General features: G+C 38.0%; 1 protein-coding gene across 35 annotated transcripts in view; it reads left to right on the top strand.

Annotated features, from left to right (window-relative positions):
* The window catches only part of LOC148674704 (syntaxin-binding protein 5), a 245,239-nt gene that overhangs the window by 110,275 nt on the left and 108,711 nt on the right, over positions 1-26,253 (top strand). For all 35 annotated transcript variants that reach the window (XM_088625141.1, XM_088625140.1, XM_088625138.1 and 32 more), the window contains exon 8: positions 15,679-15,802. In XM_088625141.1, coding sequence (XP_088481267.1) covers positions 15,679-15,802 — 124 coding nt within the window. The remainder of the gene's footprint in view (positions 1-15,678; positions 15,803-26,253) is intronic.

Genomic DNA, 26,253 nt, shown 5'->3' with positions numbered 1-26,253 from the left:
TAACGTTTATTCGTTCTCTCATTTGTTCCACATGTTTGATGATGGTCTGTAAAGGTGAGGGTTTGTGTTCCCAAGATTCCTTGACCACATCTAATAGGCCCTGTGGTTTCAGAGAGTATAGCAATTCAAATGGGGAAAAAACGGTCGAAGCCTGTGGCACTTCTCGTACCGCGAACATGAGATACGGGAGCAGCTGTTGCCAATTTTTCCCATCCTTTTGCATAGCCTTCCTCAGCATGCTTTTCAGGGTCTTATTAAAACGTTCGACTAGCCCGTCGGTTTGAGGGTGATAGACCGAGGTTTGGATCTGATGTATTCCCAGTAGCTTACATAAGTCTCGCATGACTTTAGACATGAAAGGAGTTCCTTGATCAGTTAAGATCTCTTTAGGAATTCCGACCCGAGCAAACAGTTGTACCAGCTCCCTAGCTATATTTTTGGCGGTGGCAGCTCTCAACGGAATGGCTTCGGGGTACCTTGTAGCATAGTCCACTATCACTAAAATATACTGGTGACCTTTGGTGGTTCGGATCAGGGGCCCCACCAAATCCATCCCAGTCCGTTCAAAGGGGGTTTCAATAATTGGGAGGGGTATCAAAGGGTTTCTATAATAAGGTTGTGGAGCTGTTTTCTGACACTCTGGGCATTCCCGTCAGTACTTCTCAATGGCCTTATAGATCCCTGGCCAAAAGAACCTAGAGAGTAGTCTCCCAGACGTCTTCTTCACCCCCAGGTGTCCACCCAGGAGGTGGCTATGGGCCAAGTTAAGGAGCTTCATCTGGTAGGCCTGGGGAATCAGGAGTTGTTCCACTTCTTCCTGTCCCTTCTGGTGCATCTGATAGAGGAGATTATTTTTTATCATGAAATATGGGTAACTCAATGTACTAGGATCAGTACACCACTTCCCATCGATTTTCCTGACATGTCCTCACACATGCTTCAAATTTTCATCTTCTAATTGGGCCATCCCAAACCTACCACGATGTTCTGGTGGCTCCAAGTCCAGTAAATCCATATTTACAAATTCATCTCCAAGTCCAGTTCCACCTTCTTGTGGGTCCGTCTCATCTGGGACATCATTAGGGGCGTCACCTCGGCCTTCCAGACAGGGAATTGGTCTTCGCTTAGCTGTTTAGACAGTGTTCCAAATTTGGAGGAAGTGGGGACAGTCTTGTCCCAGTACCACAGGGTAAGGCAACTGCTCAACCACTCCAACAGTTGAACGGTAGGTCCCCTGTTCCGTAGAGATGCTAATTTCTACCATCGGATAGACCTTGGTATCCCCGTGAATGCAAGTAATGGGTATCCCCTCTGTTCCCCGGATCTCCAGTTCTCCAGGAAGTATTGTAGGGGTCACCAGGGTCACTGTACTGCCGGAGTCCAACAAGGCCTCGACGGGTTCTCCCCCTATCTCGATTTTCGTAAAATGGGGATCCTCGCAGGTTGGGACCCGTGCTGTAAGGTAGTTACACTTGGCTTCATCTCTGGGGTCTACCTGCATGGGTTCGGACAGGCTGGGGCAATGGCTGGCTAAATGCCCTTCTTCCTGACAATTAAAACATCGTCTGTTTTTTTTCCATGGTCGGGGCCTTGAGTCTGATCTGTCCCGAAGGGGTTTCTTAAACTGTATAGGTCCTCGATAATCTCTGTACTTTATCGGCCGATACTTCATTTCGGTTTCCAGACTCTTGGGGCTTCTTCTCTCCTCTTTTCGAAAGTCCCCCTTTTCCTCCCTAATCAAGGCCTCTGTGGCATGGTGTCTGTCTGGGGATCCCCATCACTCACTTTCCTTTTCAGGAAGGAAAGACTCCTCACAAAGTGATCCAACACCACCCTTTCTACCACCTGTCCTGGGTTTAATTCTTCTGGCTGGAGCCATTTCTTTGCCAGATGTACCAGGTCAAACATCTGAGACCTCGTAGGCTTGTCCATTTGGTATCTCCAATTGTGAAACCGAACCACCCGTATTGCCATGGTTACCCCTAGTCTTGCCAAAATCTCCTTTTTCAGAGTCTCATAATTCTCTGCATCTTCTTCTTTAAATCATAATAGGCCTTTTGGGCTTCTCCAATTAAATAAGGCGCTGCTCTCCTGGCCCATTGCTCCTTGGGCCATCCATTTCAAGATGCATCAAGTTCTGTCATCTTTTGTAGCCCAAGTTGTTCAGCCTGAACGGGGTCTCTCCCTGTTACTTGGGTCTGCCTGAATTCATAACCTAATCTTTGCAATTCTTCCCGTACTAATTTCTGCCCCTCTATAATTCATTAGTTAGTTTCGGTTTGAATTTGATTTGCCTCCCATTGCGCTTGGATAGCTTCTTGCTGTCCTTTTAAAGCCTGAAACTGGGCGAGGGTGGCCTGGGACAATTGCTGTATTAGCTGTTCCATTGTTTTTCTCCACACACGCAAAGCGAAACCCACACACACAAAAAAAAGTACTTTCTTTGATTCTCAAACCCGAGCAGCGAGTGCCCGCATCCTCCACCAATTGTGGTGTCGCCGGGGGAAAACAGGTGTAAAAGAGACGTAACTCACACCACACTGATCTTCTTTGTCCTTCGTCCGTGTGTTTCCCAAGTCCGTTCCGTAATCCATTGCCAGTATCCTTAAAAGATCCAAATTTCAGAGCCCGTATATCCACACTAATCCGCACCGTATCCAAGTCGTAATCCGTAAATCTTTGTCATATACCGTATCCAATAGTCCGTTATTCTTTAATTCCTTCCAGCACAATCCTAAACCTCTCCTTCCTCCAAAACGCTTTCACCTTATCGGCTTCCGCGCCGGCTCACTGCTTCTGGTGCATTTATATTCTGTTTCCTGATGCAGCTCACATGTGTCTCATTGTTTCGCCGCATAGATCTTTTTCAACAGCGGGTCAGCTGGTTATCCTTGGCGGCCATCTTGCCTAGGTCTATATCTAGTATATCCAGTGTTTCGTTACAGAAATACCAGTTATAAATGACCCTTCCCCTGGTCCTCTTACAGTAAGTTACTTTGGATAAAAGCGTCTGCCAGATGAATAAATTGAAATGTTTGTTTTCTTGAACAAAGTCAATGCATTCCACGTTTAAGCTGTCTAACAAACACTAAGTTTGCCACCATCTATTGATGTGTTTTATGTTGCGTGTTTTGGGTTCTTTATATAAGGATTTTTGTCTCTTGAACATGTATGTTTTGAGAGAGTCAGTCTCCCATCTCTAATATCAGTCTTTTGTGGATATAATGTCATTCATCTTGATGATCATTTTAAATCTCTTAAAGTCAAAATCACCTGCTTGAGAACATTTTGAAAAGTACTACATTTCAATACACTTAAAAGACAGGGCAAATATTAAAAATTATTTTTCATGACTATGAAAATAGTACATTATTTTTTTAGTTGTAGTTTAACAAATACAGCAAGATGCCAGTGTGTTTTTTTCATAAAATGTTTTTGTAAGACATTCTTTTGTATATTATAAAAGCTGTGGTGTCTGACAGCAGCGGTTATGGTAGGTGCTCAAGATCATGAAGATGATGCAAGTAAAAGTCTTTGTAGAAAGCAGTTAAGGACTGCAGGGATCTTCACAGTTTTTTATGTACATGTGGTCCTGTTCACCCAGTCCAAATGCTGTTTAACAAATATTTTGACGTCACTTGATCAGCTACACTCCATTGGTTTACCTTATTCCAAGCTAAATCAAATCAACTTCTTGAAAACACAAAGCAGTATGTTTTAATGTTATCCATTAAAACAGCAGTATGTTATAAGCAGTATGTTATACTTAAAAACAGAGATTACTTAGACCATTTGGAGAAACTAAGTTGCTGAGAGCTAAGTTGGTATAAAACCCTACTGGGTCACTTGGGACATCAGCACTGGATGCTGATCTTTTTGGCTTATGTGTAATTTGCACTTCTCATTATCCTCTGATAGTTTTCAGTCCAGTTTTCAGTTTTAGATTTTCTGCAAAAAAATTGGACATCTGTGTGTTTGAGTCTTCCTGTTATTTAATATTTAAACATGATATTTTTTGCTGAGTAGCATTATATTTAAACTGGAAATTCCAATTTCGTATATACTGCTTTTTTTGTGAAAAGCGTTCAAATTTTAAAGCGATTTGGAAGATATTATTCATAATAAATGACCTTGGGCGGTCTGTAAACTGAAAATGTATAGAGGAGACATGTTATGTCTTTTCTTTCCAGCTTGGAATTAACTTTTACCTACTAGTATATACCATTGCAGCTCCGTACTTCTCACAAAGGCTAGGACTGTCAACACGCCGCTGTGTAATGTTATGTAGAATAGAATAGAACAGAACAGTTCTGGGGGTTGGGAAGGAATTTTCAGTATCGTGCACTGTTGTCATTGTTAAGGAACAAGTAATAGGTTTATTCCATTCTGAAAAGAGAAGAGAGAAAACACAACGTTTCCGCTGTGAAGCTGAAGTGGTGGTCTAGTTTTGACAAGAACCTCCATCTTGTCTCCATCTATTTTTCTCTCACAATTCATCATGCGTGAATGAGTCAAATTAAAAGTAAAACGTGTTTACAAAGAAAGTGGATTACAGTAATTCTACCAGCTATATAAATACATATTTTTAGATCCTTAAATTAATATCGTTATTAGTTTCTTTATCTATGCGATTCCATATTATATATTCTCTAATAGTCAAATTCTAAAAAGTATGCATAATTAGCATCATGGGGTCATTGTTATGATTTCCTCACCTAGTTCACTTATGGTTATTTTGGAAACATTTTGACATGTTACTTTTAACTGCATTGCTGTCGATATTGTAGCAATAGACAAAATGAAACACTTGGAGTTTGTAATGTAGGGCGCTCTGAACGAGTTCAACTTTGATGCAGGACAAATAAATGTATTTCACACAAGCTATACTGTAGTGGCAGTACAATAGCAGTTTGTAATTATTCGTCGTTATTAATAAATCACTTAGCTTTGAACATGTTGTAATATGTAGAAATATAAAAAATGTCAATATAGTGTCCATAATATTTGCTATTTGATTTTTTCAAATAAATGTTTATTTGTTAAAAGAAAACTCATGGTGACAGCTGGGTTTGAACCCTCGACCTCCAGCATGCAAGGCACACGCATAAGTTATTTAGCTACAGGCCTTTCAATGACACTACCTGTACATAACTACATAACATGTACATAACATAGCTATCACAGTTCAAACACTTTTAATAAAAATAATGAATAGTATGTAGCTCTTCACATAGGGTTATATTAAGTATGGACAGTTTTAAAAAAACTCTGATGTGATATACAATCATACATACATAATGTATAACAAAAAAACAATAATTTGAATCAAATAAATTATACAGTAATAGCTGTAGAGCAAAGATGGGCCTATACAGTACGCATTTAAACAAAATTACATAGTATAGAACCAGAGAATTGCTTTAATATGCATTAACAGCATTACGCAGATGGTAAATAGATATCTGTGTTACTGTATGTTCTCCATGCATTTTAAATGATATAATCTCAAGTAAGACCTAGGTTTTTGTCTACAAGAATGCAGAAGTCACCAAGTTTGCAGAGCTAATGTTGGGGAACTCTGACCAAAACCTGTCTTGTCCGTTCAGCTTGAAGAAAGTTCAGGTGGGTAGCTGCATCAGCATGCGTAGTCTGCAAAGGAACAAGTAATAGGTTTATTCCATGCTGAAAAGAGAAGAGAGAAGGCTTCACAGACGAAACATTGTGTTTTCTCTCTTCTCTTTTCAGCATGGAATAAACCTATTAATTGTTCCTTTGAAGAAAGTTTTGTTACCTACAGTGGGTATAGAAAGTCACCACCCCCTTTCAAAATTAGTACCTTTTTGTTGTATGACACTCTGAAATAAAAACAAATTAAATTATTAGTTTTTATTTACACACAGCAACCCACATTAGCCAAGTGAAAATAAAATTCTAAAACATTCTGAAAATTAATTTATATTACAACAGTAAAATACTTTATTTGGATACTGTATGTGAACACCCCCCTTACAATTGCATTTGGAAGCTTGCTCAGGTAAAACCAATCACCTTACAGATCACACAGCAAACTACTTGGCTCCCACCTGTGATCAATTGTGTTGATTTGAATTCGTTCAGAATAAAAGCAGCTGTTTCTAGAGTATTCCACTGCTTGGAAAAGTGCATTTCAAAGCAAAGAATCCATTATGGGTGGAAAGGTGCTTTCAAAAGAACTTCAAGATAAAGTGGAAAGGTTCATGTCAGGAGAAGGGTATAAAAAGATTTCAAAGGCTTTAAGTATCCCATGGAGCACAGTCAAGACCATCATTAAGAAGTGGAAGGCGTATGGCACCAACCAGACCTTGCCCAAACTGGATGACCAAGCAAAGAACACAATTCCTACAGTAAAGTATGGTGGTGGCAGCATCTTGTTGTGGGGGTGTTTCTCTTCAGCTGGGACTGGGGCACTGGGGAAGATGGATGGTGAAAAACACAGCCAGGAAGTTGAAAATGGGTAGATGGTTCACCTTTCAACATGAAAATAACCCAAAGCACACCACCAAAGCAATCGTACAGTGAAGGAAAGGAAGGTCTCAAGGTAAATGCTTTTTGAGTGGCCTAGTTAGAGCCTAGACCTAAATCCCATTGAAAATCTTTGGAATTACTTGAAAAGGGCAGTCCATCAATGGTCTCCATGCAGTTTGACTGATCTTGAACAATTTTGTAAGGAGGAATGGACAAATATTTCTCCTCCTTGGTGTGCAAAGTTTGTAGAGATGTATCCAAACAGACTCAAGGCTGTAATTGAAGCAAAAGGTGGTTTCCACCTTAACTCAGGGGGGTGTTCTCTTATCCAACCCAGTTATTCTTTTATTACTTTTTCATTTTTATTTTCTTTTCAGAAATTTTGCTTTCTTTTTTCACTTGGATGTTGCAAGGTACAATTTGTAAATAAAACTGGAAAAAGTCTGGTTTTATTTGTCTTCTTTTTGGGCTTTAGGTGAGCATTTTGAAAGGGGGTGGTGACTTTCTATACCCACTGTATATTATCATACATGTCATGCTGTAGAATATGAGTGTCATTTCTTACTTGGCATTTAGTTGTCATCATGGTAGTCAATAGCTTGAAAAGCAGATTGAAGCTCGTTTACAACAGCAAAAACCAAAGAGGACACTGATACAACTGATAAAGTGCATTTTCTTTACAGACCCAACAAAATCAATAAATAATAAAATTGTTTATTATACAAAAAACAAAAGATCATTTAAATAAATATTTTTAAATTTCTTACAGTATATTACAGTACATTATAAATAGAAATAATTGTTTTTCATCTCTACTTGTTTTGTTTAAGAGCCAATTAAAATGAATTATAAGTGTCAAAACCAGAAGTAATTCACAAACACAAATTGAGCGTATACAGTAGCAGCATATTCAAGAATATGATTTTGGACCATAAATGCATATTAAAGATAGTGACTAGGATGTAGGATGTGTTTCAATTGGATATTTATTAAATTAAATATTGAAAGTAGTTCTCAATTGATATAATTAGGTTACATCATTTGTAAGAGCAGATATTTTTTAGTTGCTTCAAGTGGTTTCATAATCTGTATTTAAGATTATCTTTTTCTTTTTCATGCTTTCGCCTCAGTTCAATATACAGTACAGGGTACAGTATGTCACATTAGCTAAATAACATTTAATAAATTGATTGCATATTTTCATATATTTTCACCTTTTTTCACCTCAGTGGGGATAGATAAAAAAATGAGTATTTGTGGTAGAAACATTAATACTTTTTCCACATCGATTATTACCTTATAATTCCCATATTAGCTCATTTTCATTCGAAATTTGTGAATTTTAAACATTAAACATATAACTAATTTAAAATAAAACAGTTTAATACTTAAGAGTAATTGTTGATTGAATCCCAATATTCTAAAATTTTCCAGCATTTCAAAATCATTTTCCTTAAAATTATTGGAAACCTAATTATATTTAGTTTTTCATCAATAGACTCAATGTTACAGTACTTTTGTAACTTCGAAAACTATTTAGTTGACTCCCTTTCTGATCTACAGTACCCCTTTTCAATCAAATTACTTTAATAGCCTCTAGAGAGAAACCAGTGCTTGGTTTCTTATAATTTTATAATCTTATTCATTACTTATATTCTTTTTAACTGCAAAGCATCAAGTAAAGGTTTATTCCATGCTTTAAGCAGAAGAAAAGAACACCTGAAGAAGGCTCCACAGCCGAAATGGCGGTGGCACTGTGGCTAAGGATCTGCGCCTGTGGCTGGAAAGTTGCCGGTTCAAATCCCGCGGCCAGCAGGGGAATCCTACTCCGTTGGGCCCCTGAGCAAGGCCCTTAACACCAGCTGCTCCAGGGTGCCGTATAAATGACTGACACTGCGCTCTGACCCCAAGTTTCTCTCTCCCCGTCTGTGTGCCCGTGTGTCTCATGGACAGCAAGTTGGGATATGCGAAAAGACAATTCCTAATGCAAGAAATTGTATATGGCTAATAAAGTGATCTTATCTTTTCAGCATGGAATAAACCTTTACAGTACTTGTTCATTTGCAGCCTATGCCTGCTGATGTACAGTAGCTACCTACTTAAACTACTCCTTTTTAACTGTATAAAATGTAATATTCCTGCTCACATTTCAGATGTGCACAGTATGCTGATTTATTTTAATGTATATGTTCATTAAAGACTATCAAATGTATTATCCAGAAAGAAATTAACCTATATAAAAAAATGTAAAAAAGTACAGTTCTGTGTTATACTGTATATATTTTATTGCAATATCTCTAAAGAAAAGCAAATTAGTCTTCTAATAGTGGGCTGCAGTGATATATATATATATGTTGTTTTATATATTGTTCTTGTTACATATTATTTTTCCAATAACCCATATGTAAATTAGCATAATCTTGGGACAGATAAATTGTAAATAATACTTGGGCAATAATAATCATTTAAAAATTAATTGAATGCTAGAATAGTTACATTTTATATATAATTCTCCTGTAATTGATATTCTTTAGCATCAAAGAAAAATGCCATACTTGTAGCATTTTGGGATGTGGACTTTCACATCCAACATAAAAGTTAAGATGAATTAAAAAGGCACTGTATGGGAAGGAAGCAACTTGATCATATTAGTCTACCTGAAGGATGTAAAGGATTATTTTAGTTAAGAAATAATTTTGGTAATTATGAAATCCTGGTGTTAAAGGATGTTTAAAAAAAATTCGGTGAGCAGATTGCTTTTATTGTCAAAATGACACTAAATCTGTTTAAATGACAACACTACAACTCCTATTAAAAGTTGAGATAAATTTAGATTTATGTTACCACTGTTTTTCATGTGATCCTTATGTTCTTTAATTGTTTTACATAGTGATGTTTGGGTACGATATTGACTGTAGTACAGTCTTTGCTACTTCTCCCTACTTTTCTTTTCCCTAATTTTCTGTAGCATGTGTGATTGAAAGCCGACACCTGATGTACAAAAAAGGAACTTGTAATGTCCTTTTAATGTTTAATGTACAAACTGTACTGGTGACTGAAAGCAAAAAAAAAAAACAGAATGCAGGACAGTGTTCTAGCTTCAGATCGATCACACAAAGTTCACTTCAGCATCCCTTCAGAACCTTGGAAACCAAAACTTTTCCCCAGCCCACAACCCAAACCCGAAAATAACGGCCATATCCTCTTTGTGTCTCCCTGCCTAGTGTTAGGTGAGGAAACAGTATCAGCTACAATACTGAAGATATTTAATGCTGGATTGTTAGTCTCCTAGAAAAAATAAATGAGTTTTTTTTTAACTTGTCAAGATGGAATGAGGATGATTTTCATTCTCTGAATAAAATCACATAATTCTCATTTTAATTTTCTTCCAGCTGCAGGGTATTCCATGTTGTGATCAAAACACTTAAAACTGTTTTTTTCAGAGCCATAATTGTTGTAGAAACCATATACTTTATTTTGATAAATACACTTATATTTGAAACATTATTACCCTTTGTTCTATTACTTTTTAAAACATTTTTTTTAGTCTCCTGATCTTTGATTACCTGAGTTGATACAGATTTTAAGATCACTTTATTGGCCATATACAATTTCTTATATTAGGAATTTGTATTTTTGCATACCCCAACTTACTCTCCATAAGACACACAGACAGGGAGAGAAGCTTGGGGTGCTTCAGTGTGCAGAGTCAGACATTTACTGTATGTGGCGCCCTTGGAGCAGTTGGGGTTTAGGGCCTTCCTCAGGGGCCCAACAGAGTAGGATTCCTCTGCCAGCCGCAGGATACAGACTCGCAATCTTCCAGCCACAGGCACAGATCCTTAGCCACAGAGCCGCCATGTTAGTTTATGAAATATCATGGTATACTTCCTAGTTAAATTGCTAGGTGTAAGTGTGTAATTTGTGTTTTAGCAAGTGAAAGAAATATGCTTTGCAGCCTCCAATTGTTCGTAAACATGATCATAGTTTTGAGCTCTGTTACCTAAAAAAGGAAGCAAAAACAGATGTCTTTTCATAGCTACTGTATGTTCCAAAATGAAAAGTTTTTAGGATATTTTTTTTTCTGTCCCATAATTCAATAATAGGCAGTTATAATGGGAACAGAATAAATTCCTGATAGGAGCAAGGAGGGATTTTTTTGTGTTTTCAAAATTGTCCAGGGATTAAAAGTGTTTTGTTAATAAGAGGAGCCTACCTGTGGTTATTGGTTGGCCTTCATTATTGCACCTCAGATATTTATACAGTACCTACAGTTAATTTCACATGTGCAAGTCTTACATTTTATTCAAGTAAAGCCTGTGAACCAAAATGAACAGAACATCAACCTTTACTTAAAACTCAGATTTTTTTCTTTAGTGGTTGCTTGGCTTTTTTGGTTACGAGATGTTACTTTCCCTATGTGGACCATATAACTTATGCAATTCAAAGCAAAATGTTCAGCAGTTGACAAACAAGTTCTATCCAATGAGAATGTGGGAGAGGTGAAGTTGTATCAATTCTTTTTGTTGTGTTATATACAGTAGATACCCAGAGTAAACTTTTATGGCAACTGGCCTGTTGGTAGTGTAGGTTAAGCCCTGTGGTATAGATATCGGTAGATATCAGTGGCTCAGGTCTTGGCAGTGTCATTAGCTGACTTGACTGAGCTTCCCCTACCAGTGGTTGTATGGGTACCTTGGCTTGCCTTGCAACAGTGGGCCCTGTGGTTTGAAGTGTTGTTATTCAGAGCAGTATCACTTCTCCATTAAATGTAGACCCTATTAACAAAAATAATTTATACATACTTTTATACATTTTCTTTCCTTTCCATCTAAACTGTTAGACTTTGTCCTGAGGGGGGTGCTGCAAAAGAAGAGTGGAGGTTAATTCAAGTCCCAAATATAAAAAGAAAGAGAAAACAATGTTTTGGCTGTGGTATCTTTTCTGGGAGTTTTTTTCTTTTTCTTCTTCTCAGCATTGAATTAACTTCTGCCTTTTCCTATTATGTTTTCTTGTTCTAGGCAGTGATGCACATTCTGGAATAAATTAGTTTATGTTCATAATTCCTGCAGTTCCTGCACCACATTTCTGCAGATAGTTTAAAATTGTCCTTCATAATTAACATTACACATGTGTATTTCTACCAGGAGCCCATTTTAGATACAGATACAGCTTTTTTGTAATTTTCCTTATGTGATATAGTATTCTAAAACTGTATAAATAATTGTGTGTAATTGTATTTCAACTGGGTTTTAGTAAACATTTTTACATAGCATTTCCTTTTGTTGTTGGAGGTCATAGGACTTTAGAAGTGGCCAGTGCCTCACCATTTGCAGATGTTTTTTTAATGCAAATTCAACATAGATCCTTTGAGTCAAGTGCACTCCACAAACACTGTGCTTCCTGTATGAGTATTTCTAGTTCCGATTCTGGCAAGATTCGATTTATGATGTCTGTCAAAAAGCAGAAAATGAACCGTCACTGCCATTTCTTTGCTGTTTCACTGTATCACTATCTTGATTTAGCTGATTGGGAAAAGAATAGTATATCAAGGCAAGCAAGCAAAAAACAAGCTTACATATTCATTATGTAACTATTCCAAATCCAGCCCACAATTTCTCTCCTTCAATTCTAATGGGAGGTTATAATTGGAAAAAAACGTATCATTGTACCCCTTGAAACATGTACTTTCACTTACTTGAAAATTGTTTTTATTCCAAAATGCTACTACTATACTTCTTGTAATGTTTTATAAACATACAAAGTGAGGGTTAAATTCAGTGGAAAGTTAATGACTGAAAATCTGCAACCTTTTTACCTCGTAGCCAAATTACAAACGTTGAACAAGGTTGGGCCTGGTCCATACTGACATTGGAGACTCAAAGGGAAACCAGGTTATTGCTGCAAGTGAAATTGGCAGACCAGTAGGTGACACTTCCCTCAAGACCAGAATTTCAAACAGCACCCCACTACGGTAACCAAAAACTCTGTACAGTAGGAAATGCTTTCTTTTGAAAGAAAGTCCTGACATGAAATACCCCCTTTTATAAACAATCCAAAAAAATAAACCACAACAAAACACCCCTTTCCATCCCCAGCTAAAATGGCAACAAACCCCTGAGGTGAGTAAAAACACCTCATTAAAAAAACTAAAACTGCAACAATAATAGGAATAGAAAACATATAACATGCTGTTTATACAAAACTAAAATAATGATTTAAGATGTTTGCTGACTCCCCATCGGATTCCCATTGGATTGGATTCTCCAGACCCTTTTTGAAAGAACAGGATTGTTAACCTGGTATCTTGGCTAAAATCCACTACGACTTCGTTCTGTATGGCCTCACTAAACTTTTTTAACTTCGGCTAATAAAGAAATTTCTAATTTTCTTTGCCTGAACTGTTGTGTGGTGAAACTGCACATGACTCAAGCACATGATGGCGCCACACGTCACCCAGGTGCTTGCTGCACTTGTAGTGAATGAAGTAGGTCTCTTATACTGTATGTAAAGCACTTTGGGTTTCTTTGCTTTTGGGAGTTCAAGTTTCAGAGTAAACATGTACAGTAGTTAATCAAAACCAAAAATAACATTGCAGAGTGTGGAAGCCCTTGTCTGCTGTAGATCAACTTTTTGATGAGCATTTTAATTCAGGCCTGTGAATTTACAATGGCAGCCAGATTTCACAGATACAATATGTATCCAGGTGCTTTTGCTGGTTTTATGTATCAGCAGAGCATCCACTTTATATTCTGACAAATACATTTACTGATGTTAATTTATTTACGCTGCACTTGTCTCTCTCTCCTATGGGGGTGATTTGTGATGCTAGTCTCCCGCTAGAGAACACAAGTTTTAGTTATGGATTAGCAGTGTAATTGGTCTCTCAACACTAGGGACTATGTGCTGAAGACCTCTGTGGCTCTTTAATGTGCTGTTCTCCCATAGATGTTTACTTCAAAACTTGAAATCCCACAAAACAATCCATCATTATAAGGCTTTAACTTCTTTTGTCAGCTTCATAAGATGTTAAAGATGGCAAGAAACAGCCTGTATATTTATTTTTGTTTAGCCTTTCGAAATATTTGATTGGCTTTCAGGGATAAAGGGATAGACTGATATTTAGTGAATTTTAGGAATATTCTGTCAGTACCAACAGACCCCTAGAAACTAACAGAAAAAAAAAAACATGACTGGCACCTGTTAAATGTTCGACTGAGTCTGTTAGTGTCAAATAGCTAAAACATTTTTACTTAAATCATTTTCCAGATTGAAGTGCAAAGTAACAAGCATGTTGAGTGCTGTCACTTTATGAAAGCTCTTATTTCCATGGGACTTCAGAATAAGAGCAATGACACCCCTCTTTAATTGAACCACTCTCCCCAGCAGTTATTCATCAGGAGCCTGTAGTGCTTTTTGTTTCACCATTCTTAAATTATTTTTTTGTCAAGAAAGCTAACTACCCGTGAGCTGGGCTGCATTTCAAGCTGGCCAGTGACAGACATGGCCTTGATTCATGCCTTTTTGCGATCAGTAATGTTCAGTTTTCCCTTGTTTGTTATGTTATACAAGATCCCACATCAAAGTATGTTTTCCGGTTGACTGATGGACTTATTGCTGTATAAATAAGGATTTTAAGAAATATTTCTGTTATTAACAGGCAGATTGGCAAAAAAAATTGAATCATAGCAGAAAGGGCAAGAGTTATGAAAATTACATATCCTTCTTTTTTCTGTTTCACATACACTACAGTACTACCCATTTTTGTTTTGCCTGCCACTGCAGATCTGAAGGAATATTTTTTTTATTGAGAGATCTCTTTTTAAAATGAGTTTTTTTTTGTTTGTTTTGTTTGACCATCGTTATGTTTTTCACGAAGAGCACTTCTTCATAGCTACCAGATACAGGTGTTCATTGAGATGTAGATCCCAGTACAGTGATACTGTAAAAACAGTCATTTTTATGCATAGTACATTACTACAAGATTTGTGAAATATTCACTATATGCGTAAAAGTGACAGCTGTGATGTTAACCCATCATCAATAGTGCTGGTTGACGACATGTATAACTATGTTATTATGCTATGTTATCTTATTAAGGTTTTTTTGGTGTTTTTTGGTGTGTGGAAAATAGGAACAGTTCTAAATAGTTATTTAAATAAAGTTTATTTATATTATTGTGTCAGCTATAAAATGTGATTCTAAAGTGGAGGGAGGAGTCTTAGGCAAACTACTGTATTAGCAGGAGAGTTTTAAAATGCATAGCAAACACAACTGTATCACTGTAACAGTGGTAAAAGATTTCAGACCATATCCAGAGGTGAACATCTTCACAAAGAGACCCTTGGGGAGGAGCATATGTTAAGGACATTTTGGCTGTCTCATCCTTTCATGTTTAATCCTGCTGCAATTTCTAAATCACATTTAAAACAGAACAAAAAGCCTTTCTTTATGCAAAGGGTTTTGGGAGCAAGGAACTAGCTACCTAGCCAATTTGATATTGAATCTGATATGGGTGTGACACCCAAAGAAGGATTATTTTAAACCATGTATAGTCCTTTCAGATTATGTAGGCATTTTATGATGTCATGTAGTGATCTTTGAGTCATTCAAAGCACCCTGCTATTACAGCTCAGAGTACTTGCTTGCTAAAAAACATGTACTGTATGCAGCGTTTCAAATGATATTGCCATCAGTACTGCATTAATTTGTATGCTTCATGAAAAAATAATACATTGGGCTGTATGAAAAGATAATTTAAATATGTCATCAATACTTTTAAGAATGAAACAAAACTTATTAGAAACACTTAAAGCTCACTTGAAAGACACATAGCTTTTAATATTTGTCTTTTTGCAAGGAAGCAGGATTGTTTCATAAATGTTTAATGTTTTGTTTGAGAAATATGTTTGATAATAATAATTGGTTTTTGTAATTTTATTAAAATACCACTTCTACAGTATATATAGTATTTGCTCCATTTTTAAGTTAGACATGATCTTATCTGACTGCCATTAGCTTTAGGAAACATGTTTTGTCATCCTGTATAGTTTTTGTTTATGGTTGTGGCTTCTCTGGGGTTTGTTATTGTATGGGTAACATTTTAAACGTCAGTCTTACTACTGCTAATGGTATTTCAAAAAGCAGAGTCCATGTTTGTTTATTTTTTTCTAGGCTATTCACTCTGTGGCCTGGCATCATGAAGGAAAGCAGTTCATCTGCAGCCACTCAGATGGCACTTTGACCATCTGGAATGTAAAAAATTCTGCTAAACCTGCACAGATAATCACACCACATGGTAAGAACAAAAATAAATCTATGCTGCTTCCTTTAACTTGAGTTATGCTGTACTATTGTGTTCACTTGAATTATTTTGTGTCTCCTTTAGGCCAGAAGGCAAAGTTACCCTTTTGTAGTTTTTTTTTCGATTTGAGTTAATTGTTTCTAGTATGACAAAGATGTAAAAAAAACATTTTCCATTTAACATGAATTGGTAAGATTTAGCTGTGCACAGACTGTCAATCTCGACTGTTTGGGAATCTTACTGAACTCTAAGAGATAATATTAGTATACAGTGAACTGTTTGCATTGCAGGGTTGTGCAAAACTATTAGAAGAGTGCCTTGTACAGAAGGGTTTGTTTTTAGTAAAATACAGTACTAACCCTGAACAAAACAACCAGACATATGTGGCTTCATTTGTAAACAAGATCTTACCCCTTATGAAATGTTGAAAGTGAGCTTTAGAAAAGTGCCATCATCCTTTTCTAATGCTTAGGATATAATATCGTAATGATTCAGATTGAAGCCTAAAATTACACCAATAGCAGATTGGTGAAGAAAAATTCTAAAGTGCCAAAAGAACATATACAAATATTTCTTAGACAATATTTAATTAAATGGTTAGCATTTTCAAAGTCACTCTAAAACACACACAAAAGCATTGTTAATTAATTAATAATTAAATGTGAACTGTTCAATATCTGTTATGAAGACTGAACTTGTTTGTTATATAAGTTTTTTTGTTAATGTGCAGAATACAAAACAAAAATTCAAATTAATAGTAGTACTTCCTAAATGTGTTGTGTTGACCTTTTTAATTTTCTTCTCTATGTATTTTAGCAAAATATCTTTAATTAAAATACCCAAAACCTGACAATTTCTATATACAAAGAGTAATCTTAAATAATCTTGAACAAAATAAATTGTGGGTAACAGGTTTTATAGCTGGAATCTGTGATGGCATTATGTTTTTGTCTGCCTTTGTTGTTTTTTAGGCTTAAAAAGTGGGCAGGAACCTCTTTGATTTCACTAACTTTATTATAAAAAAATAAATAAAATTATCATAAAAACTTAGTTACTAAAATGTATGTGTAATAGGAGGCAGTGCTTGGATACCCAAATAAATTACTACACTTCCTGAACAAAAACTATTACAGGCATGATATCCATCATCTTAAGCATAAATCCTTTTCTTTTTGCATTCAAGTCTTTGAAACTGACTTCTGTTTTTGGTTTTGTGTTTTGTTTTCAAATTTCTGCCTAGAACTAATGTCTAGATTGATAATCCTAAATAAACTATGCAGAATAAAAATAATAATTCCCAGGAGTTCTCTCATCCAGGTACTGACCAGGCTCACACCTGCTGAGCTTAGTGGGTTGCCAGTTGTGAGTTGCTGGGTGATATGGCTGCTGACACAACCATATGCATTCATGAACAAAATCAAAATTTGTAGAACTCTAATCATTGTCTTGTAGATAAAAAGTATTTTCATATGAACTCATGGCTCACATATAAAGGAGACACAGGACTAGATTGTGGTTAATAATGATCTTTGTGGTAAAAGTGTTGAACTTTTTGCAAGTGAGGAAACATGTTCGAGACTGAATAGGTTCAGGTCTTTCGCCCTGTTAGTTAAAGACATTCCTTTTAGCCCCGGAACTAAGTGTTCATGATTGCTTTTCTGTGGACTTGTTCCAGGGCAACAATATATTTTTTTTAACTTGGTAACCAAAATTGTATACTGTTCATGCGAGCTGTCTTGTAGCCTACTGGTCTAGGTGCGTGACTACCAACTGGCAGGTTGTGTGTTCGAATCCAGCTGGTGCTGGACTTTTCATTTTTATTTATTTATTTTTTAATCGCGTAACATAAACATATTACCGTATGCAAACTGTACTGTATACAGTATGTATATGTTTATTTAATGTCTTAACTGTGCCCATTTAAGTATTGAATATTCATATCTAATTTTTTAAAGGTATTTAGAAATGAGTTATTTCAAGATGAAAAAGAAAACATACACGAAACATGGTTTCATTATGACCAGAATCGGTCTTGAGATATTTTTAACTTGATTTACAGTATTTGAGAGGTATGTCTTAACACCGATACTACAGTGCTTAAGTACTGCTCACGTATATGTTTCTAGGTTTATATTATGCGTTTCATACGGTCAAATTACTTTTGAGCAACTAATAAGAAGCGCGAAACGGTATGCGTTTTAGTTTCGTTTTGTGCTGGGACCCGTGGATTGATTAGAGATATCAAGTACATACAAGTCATTTTTTAAATGTTGTAGTTCGTCTTGAAAAAATGTTACGAGTACATCATCTATCAACAATTACACAGGTTCTGTTTCCATATTGCGGATTTTGGTTACGTAATATTATTTTCTAGATTTCACGTTGTGAATATATGATTTGGGCAAACAGAGCCGCAAAGAAGTACATTATTGGTTGTTGTTTTTTTTTTGCAGTTTTATCTAAAAAAGCGATGCTTAAACCTTTGTCTGATTCTTGTGAAACTATCCACACGACAGTTACAGTACCTAGGAGTTGTTTTCAGTGATGTCACTGATGGGATGTTTCTAAAAATCCATCCTCTGTAAAACGTCTTAGTTGTCCTGCATATGTATTCGCTAATGAAGCTGTGTGTTCTGAGCCTGGATCTCTACATTTCTGTATGAACCAGCTTAGAGGGCTAAAGACAGCTTGTGTTTAAATTGAGTGTAAGGCAATTTATGCTTCTAAAGTCATGGTCAGCATTTATTTTTGTACTGTGCTGTAAACTTGTTCTGTGCCAAGTCACATTATTTTATAGCGTTTTTATAGCGTTATCAAATCCGGTGGCGCTGTGTGTTAGTTTACTGACTCCCATGTCACATGGTCTGTGATTGAAACCTGTAAAACTGGTTTAATTCGTCACAGCCAGCACTCTTCAGGTGTGAGGGTCTTCTGCTCAGAATGAAACGCTAAAATGTTTGTGTATATTCTAATGGTAGTGGGGGCAGGGTGTGTGGGAACAGGTTTGGTTGAAATTGCATTGGAGATCTATGTTCTTCACACCTGAAACATTTTCTCTGAAAGCATTTTCTTCGCAGTTTAACCGATCTTGTTACAGCATGTTACAGTTTACTATTATTAACCATATTAATTTTAAGTGCTTAATGTAAAATCTTGTAAAAATATATTTTCATTGTTCAAATATACATTAAGTCTGACTATCATATAATAAGTTAAATACAAAACTAAAGAAAAAATAGGGTTAAATATAATTCAAAATATTTTGCTAACAATGTTAACTGTTTATGAATAATAAAATGTATTAACTAAGGAGTAGGATGGCACAGTTGTTAGTATGTTTTTTGTTTTGTTTCTTTTTCATAAATACAACAGTAGTACCTGATGTCTCAGTGGCTTTCAAAATTAAATTATGCATGCAAACCTGTGAACTAGAAAGATAACTAAGATATCCATCCATTATATTCCATAATATCCATGAAATATATGGCGTTGAAATATGTGTGACGCAGTGGTGGCCTGACACGGTGAGGTGCCCTGGCAGCTGTACGATGCAGTGGTGGCCTGGCACGGTGAGGTGCGCTTGCAGCTATGTGACGCAGTGGTGGCCTGGCACGGTGAGGTGCGCTGGCAGCTGTGTGATGCAGTGGTGGTCGGGTATGTAGAGGTGCACTGGCAGCTGTGTGTTGTGACGCAGTGGTGGCCTGGCACGGTGAGGTGCGCTGGCAGCTGTGTGATGCAGTGGTGGCCTGGCACGGTGAGGTGCGCTGACAGCTGTGTGGTGTGGCGCAGTGGTGGCCTGGCACGGTGAGGTGAGCTGGCAGCTGTGTGGTGTGGCGCAGTTGTGGCCTGGAACGGTGAAGTGCGCTGGCAGGTGGGTGATGCAGTGGTGGCCTGGCACCGTGAGGTGCGCTGGCAGCTGTGTGATGCAGTGGTGGCCTGGCACGGTGAAGTGCGGTGGCAGGTGGGTGATGTAGTGGTGGCCTGGCACCGTGAGGTGCGCTGGCAGCTGTGTGGTGTGACGCAGTGGTGGCCTGGCACGGTGAAGTGCGCTGGCAGCTGTGTGGTGTGACGCAGTGGTGGCCTGGCACGGTGAGGTGCCCTGGCAGCTGTATGATGCAGTGGTGGCCTGGCACGGTGAGGTGCGCTTGCAGCTATGTGACGCAGTGGTGGCCTGGCACGGTGAGGTGCGCTGGCAGCTGTGTGATGCAGTGGTGGTCGGGTATGTAGAGGTGCGCTGGCAGCTGTGTGATGCAGTGGTGGCCTGGCACGGTGAGGTGCGCTGACAGCTGTGTGGTGTGGCGCAGTTGTGGCCTGGCACGGTGAAGTGGGCTGGCAGCTGTGTGATGCAGTGGTGGCCTGGCACGGTGAAGTGTGCTGGCAGGTGGGTGATGCAGTGGTGGCCTGGCACCGTGAGGTGCGCTGGCAGCTGTGTGGTGTGACGCAGTGGTGGCCTGGCACGGTGAAGTGCGCTGGCAGGTGGGTGATGCAGTGGTGGCCTGGCACCGTGAGGTGTGCTGGCAGCTGTGTGGTGTGACGCAGTGGTGGCCTGGCACGGTGAAGTGCGCTGGCAGCTGTGTGGTGTGACGCAGTGGTGGCCTGGTACGGTGAGGTGCGCAGTTCATTAACCCTTGTATGTGCTGTCCGCGCCCAAAATGCAATTTAAAAAAAGTCAAAAACCGTGCTCAAATGCAATTTTCAAAGTGCAATGAAATACAATATTGTTGTTGCTGCTGTTCTGGTTGTTTTTATCCCGTAAAGTGTTTTGAGAAGCCACCTTTAAAGGCGATATATGTTGTAGAACCGCTGATTCTTATGGAATTCCGCAGGAGATTCAAATTTTTATTTATTTTTTAATCGCGTATCTAAGGAAATCTCAGTATAACTTTGTTCATGAACAAACAGTGACATGTTACATTATCATTGTTTTTTTTAACAAGGCTCGCCAGCTAATGTGAATCGAAACCTGTCTTGCTAGCTTTTAAAGTTGTGCATGTGTAAACGACAATTGAAATAGAGAAAAAAAGACCTGACTGACAAGCCGATACATACTCTTAGAGTTTGATTAATAGGGAATATAATACAAAAATACAGAAAGGGACTTAAAAGTTAAAGGAGATGCTTCATATTGCTTGACTAATTTTAAAAACTAAGTTATAAATGCAGACGCTCCCTCGGTGCCGCGCCGGGTGTAAATATCAAAGTATACATTCCCAACAAGAATTGTACCCATCTGTCATGCAAATAAAACACCTTGAATTGAATTGAATTGAGGGAGATAGGGGGACAAATATACTGTAGACAGGACTCAAGGCAAATAAGATACTTATGGGTACGCAGGCATTCACGACAGCAACATACAAGACGTTTGCACGTACTGAGTTAAGTTATTACTTGGTTTTCAAAGTGCAATGAAATACAATATTGTTGTTGCTGCTGTTCTGGTTGTTTTTATCCCGTAAAGCGTTTTGAGAAGCCACCTTTAAAGGCGATATATGTTGTAGAACCGCTGATTCTTATGGAATGTGTTCCGCAGGAGATTCAAATTTTTATTTATTTTTTAATCGGGGGGTTGTAAGGGGGGGTTGTACTTGCAGTGCATCGGCATAGACGGGAAAGCAAGAGCCGACCGCTACGCCGCCCTCGTGTTTTGAAATCTTGTGACTTTTGAAATTTACTGGGGGTGGACCACGTCTGTAAATTTCGATGGGTCCAGAGGCAAAAGTGCCTTGCCTTGCAATCTCCGGGAAACCATTAGTACGATGGTGAATCGGAGATTCTCAACCCTTGCTGCGTACGACTGGAAAAGAATTCGTGATCGGATCAACGAAATGCTTCGTAGGAGGAGGCGGTCTTTTCCTCTTGTCTAACAGTCTGTCCACAAACAAAACATTCCTGTTAGACAAGAGGAATTGAAAAAAAACAATTTTGTCAATGAAAACCGGTGTGTGTGTCTCTCCCTGCTGGATGTCCCTCTCACAAACTGCTGAATGAATAAAATAATTTTATTGAAAACGAGTTTGCGATTGTCTGGTCTTTAAATTCTTGAGATATGCGATTCCATATTATATTCCCTTTTAATCAAATTCTAAAAGTATGCTTGTTGACTCTGGTATCGTGTTAGTTAAAGACTTCGATGCTTAAAATGTTTAGGGAGAAATGGAATACTGGTGTGTATGTTTTCTTTAAAGTACCGAGACCAGCCATATACTGTATGTAAGTTCCAAAATTAATATCGTTTATGGACTTCACACGCGTTGCAGTATGCTCAGGCACTAAGTAAAAGGAGATGCTTCATATTGCTTGACTAATTTTAAAAACTAAGTTATAAATGCAGACGCTCTCTCGGTGCGCTGCTCTGGTGCGTCGGCTCTTACACAGTGCCTGTCTGCCGTAAGCGTTACAATATACATACCCAACACTGCTTGTACCCATCTGTCATGCAAATAAAACACCTTAAATTGAATTGAATTGAGGGGAGAAGGGGGAATACTAAAGCCAATACTGGCTCAATGGGCTTTGACGTGCTAATGCGTTGGTTTAACAGTCCGGGTGTGGCAGGCTTCCAATGTCAACTCGACTCGATTGGAAGACAATGAACGTATTTTAGCCCTAAATGAATTAATAGCAAACATGGTTTACATAAAATACAGTTTTCCAAGAAAGTTTATAATAATACGATCTATAGTTGAAATCTGAGCCTACTTTAAAAATAAAGGAAAAGCATTTTCAGAGAGCAATCACGCTGTGTTTATGTAGAAAAAGCGATTAGGTTTATGAGCAATCTAATTACCTATTCGCTTAAAACGCTATATAAAATAAAGTTTATTTAGAGATGAATGATCAGTGTCGCAGTTTAAATAATGGGAGTCAGGAAACTAACACACAGCGCCACCGGATTTAATAACGCAATAAAAACGCTATAAAATAATGTGACTAGGCACAGAAAACGTTTACAGCACAGTACAATAATAAATACTGACCATGACTTTAGAAGCATAAATTACCTTACACTCAATTTAAACACAAGCTGTCTTTCTGTATGAACCTCTAAGCTGGTTCATACAGAAAATGTAGAAATGCATTAGCCTGATTATGATTAAAAAACACATAATTAAACACTCGTTTGCGATTTAAATCAGAACACGATTTAAATCAATATAAATGTTTATATTGTAACGCATACTGTCCAGCCTCCATTTCTCTATAGAAATTTACTCTGTTGCACACACACACACAATAGAAGCAGGAACCGCTGTCAGAAGGGAAGATATGTTCAAAATATCGCAAATATCGATCATGTTGCGATATTTTGAAATATAAAAATCAATTGATTGTCCATAATATCGCTTACCTATTTTTTCGAAGAAATGTTTGTTAAAATAAAAGTCCAGCACCAGCTGGATTCGAACACACAACCTGCCAGTTGGTAGTCACGCACCTAGACCAGTAGGCTACAAGACAGCTCGCATGAACAGGCAGGCGAAACAGCCCTACACAGCCCTACAACACATATGTTCCAAAATTAATATCGTTTATGGCCTTCACACGCGTTACAGTATGCTCCTATTCTTTTTATGCTCAGCTACTAAGATTTCCCTTCAGTGGTAAAATTCAATATCTACAACGGGCACAGTAAAGACGTTTACAGTAAGTCTTTCTACGACAGACCAACAGACCACGAGTGCCCCTGTCGGTCAACCAATCACGCACCGCGGTATTTTGCGTCATCGCACGTCACGATGCACGACGCCGTAGCCAATTACCTCCGGTACGTGTCTGTACCGCGCACTTTGAATGGCTGCATCTGTAGATCATATGCACTCAATTAAGAAGAGAAGTGCTTCTAGTACAGGTCCCTGTGGGACTCCACTAATTACACCTCAGTTTGATCATTCAACCCTAACTTTTTCTCTTTATGTTCTTTTTATTAACCAAGTCTCAATTCATATGCACAAATTTTTATCAATGCTAACCGCCTTCAGATATTTAAAGAATTACAAAACCAAAATAACAGCTGTCATTTAGGCTTTGACAGAAGACAACATTTTTATTTATCATTGTCGTTCTAGGCTTTGCCTTGAAGACTTTTTCTTAAAATGTCTGGTTTCCCCACCCTTCATAAAATCACAGAATGCTATGCAAGGCAAGTTGCATTCAGAGAAAAACTAGATGGTGATAGATCTGTTTTGACATTTCATGAATAACAGAACCCCAAAGTGAAATACAGCAGTAAGATTAAACATGACCTTGGATGTTATGGTTTAATTTTAATGAGGTAGGTCATTAAAAAAAGTTTTTGTCTGAGACTGGCTTTCTCAAAAGAGTTTACTTCGCAACAGAAATGTTGAGAGTTTAAAATTGTTAAATAATTTGCTATTGACATAATGATTGACTTACATTCTTATATTCTGATGTTTGCATTTTAGAGGCTGACATGAGGAAGTACAACTGATAAATGGCATGTGTGTCCATTTGGGAAACCTGGGTTTTGTGTTGTGGGTTGGCTTTTGTTGAGACAAATGGCCTTAACATCCAGGAGAGGAATTTTTAAGTATTGATTGTCTGTAAGCATAACAGGTCTAAACTTTGAACTTTTTGGAAAGATGTTTCTGTACTCATAAATCTTTCTGAATCTTTACAATGACAGGTAAAAATATTGATCTCACTTGCTGAAAGCTATAAATATTTTCTCTCAATACTTTCTCCCAGCCAGCAGCCATATCACTGAAGCTAAGCAGGTATGAGCCTGGTCAGTACCTGGATGAGAGACCTCCTGGGAAAAACTAAGGTTGCTGCTGGAAGAGGTGTTAGTGGGGCCAGCAGGGGGCGCTCACCCTGCAGTCGTTGTGGGTCCTAATGCCCCAGTATAGTGACGTGGACACTATACTGTAAACAGGCCCCGTCCTTCGGATGAGACGTAAAACCGAGGTTCTGACTCTCTGTGGTCATTAAAAATCCCAGGGCGTTTCTCGAAAAGAGTAGGGGTGTAACCCCGGCGTCCTGGCCAAATTTCCCATTGGCCCTTACCAATCATGGCCTCCTAATAATCCCCCTCTATGAATTGGCTACATTACTCTGCTCTCCTCCCCACTGATATCTGATGTGTGGTGAGCGTTCTGGCACACTATGGCTGCCGCCGCATCATCCAGGTGGATACTGCACATTGGTGGTGGTGGAGGGGAGTCCCCATTACCTGTAAAGCGCTTTGAGTGGAGTGTCCAGAAAAGCACTATATAAGTGTAAGCAATTATTAATATTATTATTATTATTATTATTATTACTGTTATCTTGCTTTATTATGCAATGAATTGTGATTTAGAGATTGAAACTATTTTTATTTTTAATAAGAACAGTTTAAAACAAGAGGATTCCTTTCAACACATGAACACAACACATGAAGCCCATTCGTTAGTAGCTAATTTATCTGAATATTTAATCCAGCCATTCCTTGAAAGACATCAGCGTATGAGATTCACGTAGTTCAAGTAGCATGCGTAGGCTGCAAAGGAACAAGTAAAGTTTATTCCATGCTGAGAAGAAAAGAAACACAGCGTTTTAGCTGTGGAGCCTTCTTCGGGTGTCACACCCATATCAGATTCAATATCAAATTGGCTAGGTAGCTAGTTCCTTGCTCCCAAAACCCTTTGCATAAAGAAAGGCTTTTTGTTCTGTTTTAAATGTGATTTAGAAATTGCAGCAGGTTTCATCTGAACTAAAATCACACTCAAGTCAAAAGAGAAGTGAGTCTGGTGGATCAGCTTGACTCTGTATAGTTAATTACATAATAAGTTCTTGATTACTGAGATCCTTGAGGAAGCCTTCACTTGAGCATTATTTAGATGAGGTTATAGTATGGGAATATAATGTTATGTACTGTATGTCTCCTTAGCCATAGGTCATTCAGTGTAGTGTGTAGGCTAAAGGTGAAGTCACCTGTCTCAAGATGGATGTGGTTCAGTTCTACCTCATCTCTTGAGGTTTAGACTTTGCAAAACATGTCGTCGACTATTCTTACAGTACATGGGCCTCAGCAACTGTGCCACAGGTTCCTTCCCAGGTCTGTTGCAGATGCATTGGGTGTCAATTACTGTCAATTCAGAGCTGCAAAAACCCCCATGGGAACATTCTTTCTTTGACTTATGTCCCACAGACATCTTAAACCACCCTTGATACTTTGACTGGGCAAAGATAAAAAAAATAGTCTGCAAAAATATCCTCATGTCAGGGGGTTGCATTTATTAACTATCTTCCATTTTTATGCTGCATTATAAATAATTAATTTTCACTCAGTTAAACCAAGCAACTGATTTCTAAATACCCCTTAGCCACCTTCTTGACTTTTATTAGCAGCTTGCTAATTCATCCATAATCGGCGAGACGACCTATGGGAATACACGAATCTTATGCCACAAGAGACAAGGTCAACTTTAGAGCATAATCCGTTT

This window comes from Lepisosteus platostomus, chromosome 3 (genome assembly GCF_059453375.1).
Source record: "Lepisosteus platostomus isolate fLepPlt1 chromosome 3, fLepPlt1.hap1, whole genome shotgun sequence".
NCBI lineage: Eukaryota > Metazoa > Chordata > Actinopteri > Semionotiformes > Lepisosteidae > Lepisosteus > Lepisosteus platostomus.
The sequence above is the reverse complement of the archived record's forward strand: the minus strand, read 5'-3'. Positions and strand labels throughout refer to the sequence as shown.